The 4439-nt window shown below is 32.5% G+C and overlaps 1 protein-coding gene across 3 annotated transcripts in view; it reads left to right on the top strand.

The window, feature by feature from the left end:
• The window catches only part of LOC106467874 (elongator complex protein 1-like), a 95831-nt gene that overhangs the window by 46154 nt on the left and 45238 nt on the right, over positions 1-4439 (top strand). For all 3 annotated transcript variants that reach the window (XR_002612496.1, XM_022396088.1, XM_022396087.1), the window contains exons 5-6: positions 2553-2638; positions 2847-2946. Coding sequence is in view for 2 of the 3 variants with exons in the window: in XM_022396088.1 (XP_022251796.1) it covers positions 2553-2638; positions 2847-2946 (186 nt within the window). In the remaining variant the exon portion in view is untranslated. The remainder of the gene's footprint in view (positions 1-2552; positions 2639-2846; positions 2947-4439) is intronic.

Here is a 4439-nt window from a genome sequence, read left to right as displayed (position 1 = left end):
TTCAATTCACAAATGATTTTGCCCTCACACTTGCATTGCCTACTTAGAAAGTTAGTACCGGTAGTCATCGGGTTAATGCAGTGCATTGAATCATTGTTATGGCCCTGTAGGTAATAGCCAAAAGGGCCATAACCTGTTAGCCAAACATCAACAGTGCATTGAATCAATATGCTATGGCCCTGTTGGCTACCATCTGCAAAACCGTGGTGCATTGATACAATATATTATGGCCTTTTGGCTTGCCACAGGAGGGAATTAGCCTTGCCTACCAACAGAGGATTTAAAGTGTTGCCATCATAATAAAACTAATGTTACCTTATTAGATTTTAGGTTTTCTTATTACTTACTCCCTGTTGGGTATAAACTTTGTAAGAGAGAGAGAGTATAATGATTATAACTTTTATATCACAGAATATAATAACATTTTTTTAACTTTGTTTGATTTATATAGGCTACTTTAGGACTATAATGTCAACACTGATTAATCCAAAATATTGTATTATTATAGTGAAAGTTTCTTCTGTCATGAAAAAAATACTGAAAGTTTGGTTATAGTGTTACATAGCTAACTTTAAAAACAATTATGATTATCATACCATAATTGCAAAAATAAAACATTACCTCGGCTTGCATTAATGAAGTTAAACAATGTTTTTAACTCAATAATACTGTGTTATCTGAAGAAACTTAGATTTTTATTTTTATTCATTCCTTAATGGTTTTAATACTTTGTAAGATAGAGTTATAATTATCAAAATACTAGAGTTTTATTTGGCTAAATATGCATTTGTCCAATAAATTGAGTTATGATCATTCATTTCTTTTTTTCTTGGCTACAAAGTGTATACTATATAGTTATAAATAAAACACTTAAGACTCCATCATTGTCTTCTGGAATGAAATGTCCAGAAAAGTGTACTCATTGACTGAGAAGTGAATAAATCTTTCATTCTTTCTAAACTTTTAACAATGTACAAGCTTAACATTTAGTTATAAGATAGCCACTATCCCATATACCACTACATGTGCATGATGTTTGGGTTGTCAAGCAACAGTCACTGAACATACCCATTACTGTTTGCATGTTTACCTAGTTAATCTTAAGTAATTTTAACATAGCAAATTAATTATTTTGATACAAAGGTCACTCTTCAAGAAATAGTTTTAGTGAGAATCTGTAACAAAAACATACATATATATATATATATATGGTAAAATAATAAACACATTGTTTAATACTGAATTTATTAGAACTGCAAAACATAATAACAGTTCAAAATATTTCATAATTTCCCTGTGGTTGCTGCAAATTCTGATATAATCTCGTCCATATTTAGTGCATACAGGATGTCTACTTCAGTTGAGATAATGGTCAAAAATTTACCAGTCTTTGCTGCACTATAGTAGAATGAAAATCATTCTTGATAAGCTTCATTTTTGAGAATGGTCTTTGACACACACTTATCACTCAACTACCATAAATAATAATCAGTTATATGTTGTCAGTGTTCAATTTTCATTCAAATTGCAGAAAATATAAAAAGGTTAATTTAAACATATTTCATGTGACTTGCTGTCATTCTTTGAACAATTATTGTTCAGAGTAAAGTATCATGATTAAATAAAAAATATTTAGGAATGTATTATAACAAAATTTGAGTTTTGTGGATGTGCCCCATTGTTAATCCCGCACTGAACAACACTAACAAACATAGGTACAAGTATTTTAAACAACCAAATACAAATGATACCAAACTTTTACAATGTCCATGAATTGGGATTCTTTCCAGTTTGCACTAAGTTTCCTACTTAAAGATAAAATGTGTTTATGTTTTACTACCAACTGTTGTCCAAGTGCTCATTTACTTCAATTAGGAGCCATCCATGTGACCAATTGTCCCATGTGACAAGGGATCAAATGTTGTCTAAATCATGTGATGTCTTTATGGATGGTCCCTTACAAAAAAAAAAAAAAGTCCTACTTCAAAATGTTCAACAGTTAGCAACCCTAGTCTTCAGTATATAGTCGCTTTAATCAATTTAGAGAAAAGATTAGCAGTTAAAGATACTTTCTGTAATAGGGAAGTTTTTTTTTTTTCTCATGAAACATTTCATGTTTTGGCTGTGAAGAAAATAATAAAATTTATCTTCAGATAAACTCTGCTAAAGCTAGTTCTTTTTCGTAGGGTGTTATCTCAGATTTGATTAAATGGCATTCTAATGACTGACTTATACATTTATGACTAATTTTAATGTTTATCCTTGGCTAAATAATGTTGTTGTATAGCTCTAATTACACTATATTGCTTTAGTGTGCAAAATAATTTTAAGTTACTGTAAGTATATTTCTCATGTTTTAAAACTAAGCACAGGAATAAATCTTTATTGCTTAGTAAATTTTAGAAACACTTGGACAGATATATATGAGGAAGTAATTATATGTGTACTGTATATACTTCCAATTTTAATATTGATATGAAAGTCTCATACAGATAGTGTATTTATAAAATATTAGCAATGAAATTTTCACTATATACATTCATCTTTGTTAGTTCAACCAGTAACAGTTGGTTGGGGATCAAAAGAGACTCAATTCCATGGATCAGAAGGAAAACAAGCAGCAAAACTTCAACAACAGGTTTTTATTCTTCATTATGTTTCTATGTGTATTATTTTTCTGTATGTAGTATGATATAACTTAAAATTTTCTGAATGTTAGAAATAAGTTTTAGACTACTTGAATATTTCTTGTATTAATGGAAATAAGTTTATTTCAGTGCTAATCTAGTAAAGGTTGAAAAAATGTATTTTAGATGTGAAAAATATTAGTTTTTTCTTTATTTTAGACTACACAGCATGTGCTCACTTGGGATGATAGGCAAACTCGCATCAGTTGGAGAGGAGATGGACAGTTTTTTTGTACTTCTTTTATTGATCCAGAAAAAGGTTTGTGCTAATGTTTTGCTGGTAAAGGATTACTCTTAGGGACTTAATATTACATATAGATTAATCCAACTTTAATAGCTTAAATGAAATCAAGGGAATAATTTTTGGATAAAAACAGAAAAGTTGCATTGTTTTTTTAAACAACAATTATTTGAGTTATTTTCTTTAAGTTTTCTATACATACAGGATGGGAAAATGTGCATACCTGTGCCACCTAAAAATTTTAGGGGACAAACAACTACTCATAGCTTTGTTTTTACATTTAATCTGCCAATCACTGTCCAAAAGGTTGTCTTGTATGTTCTTGTCGTCTAGACCCATTTGTGAAAATTACCCTATAGTTACATATTCCACAAAAGAAATGATGACACTCAAGACAGTGACTGATGACAAACACACACACACATATAAAACCACATATTGTCTTGGAAATTTATAACCCTTAAGATTAGGTTATGCCTGTACGTACTCACCTAATTTATGGTATCTCTTGTTAAAATATGGATTTATACATCAGTATGAACTTATTATTGTTTTTTTATAAGGTTTGACTTACAAAATTTTATGTTTGAAGTGTTTGTAGAATATTTTTTAAAGGTGATTATCTGGAACGTAGCTGAAGGTAAAATAAAAATAAACTTACTACAAAAGTTAAGCTCATTATATTAAACTAATTTTAGGTTATTACTACATAGAGTCCATACCATCATGTCTGGTCAGGTTTTATCTGATGACTGTGCATCTTAAAAGTAGCCTTGCAACATAGTTTTCATTGCAAAAGGCTTCGTCGTTAATATGCTTTGTCCAAAGCATGCCACACCTCTTTGCAGGTTTTCCTAATCTATCAAATGTATGAAGATGGTGGTTACCCAGTGTTTGTTTTAACAGTCTTATCACACAGAAACCCATAGACGCTGCTTCTGGCAACATGACCAATTTGTCGTATAGAATAACAGGAACACATGCTTCATTCTCTGGCTGCTTGAAATGTATAACAGTTTAACTCTTTGACCCCTCGACGTGGATTCCTGTACGTGGTGAGGGGACCTCCCAGGGAAGGTTCTGTTTTTCAGTTACTTTCTCTGGGATCTAAACATCCACCCACGTGTTTGCTGTGTGTGGCGACCTGTGAAGGGGGGGAGAGGATTCTGGTGGTTGAGTGGTGTCTGGGGAACTGCAACACACCACTTTGGCCTTGAATTCCTGTAGACGGGTGGCCTTAGGGTGGCTCCCCTAGGGTCAGTCGGCTGGTCCACTGGGGCTAGGGTCAACTGAGTACCAGTGTTGGGCATTCTCAACAGGTGCTGTGAACATTGTGTCTGATACTGTGTTTGGGTATAGTGCTCATGAAACCCTGGCATTGCTGCAGTGTCCTTGTTTGACATTGTAGTATGTCCCCTCGTAGAACTCCATGGCGGGTGGGGTCAGTGGGCACTGAATCTCTCTTTAATTATGGATCCCCCATTCCAAATAAAAAAAATTTTAAAAATCTG

This window comes from Limulus polyphemus, unplaced genomic scaffold (assembly GCF_000517525.1).
Source record: "Limulus polyphemus unplaced genomic scaffold, Limulus_polyphemus-2.1.2 Scaffold2775, whole genome shotgun sequence".
NCBI classification, from domain to species: domain Eukaryota; kingdom Metazoa; phylum Arthropoda; class Merostomata; order Xiphosura; family Limulidae; genus Limulus; species Limulus polyphemus.
Note: the sequence above shows the minus strand (reverse complement) of the source record. Positions and strands in the feature narration are given on the sequence as shown.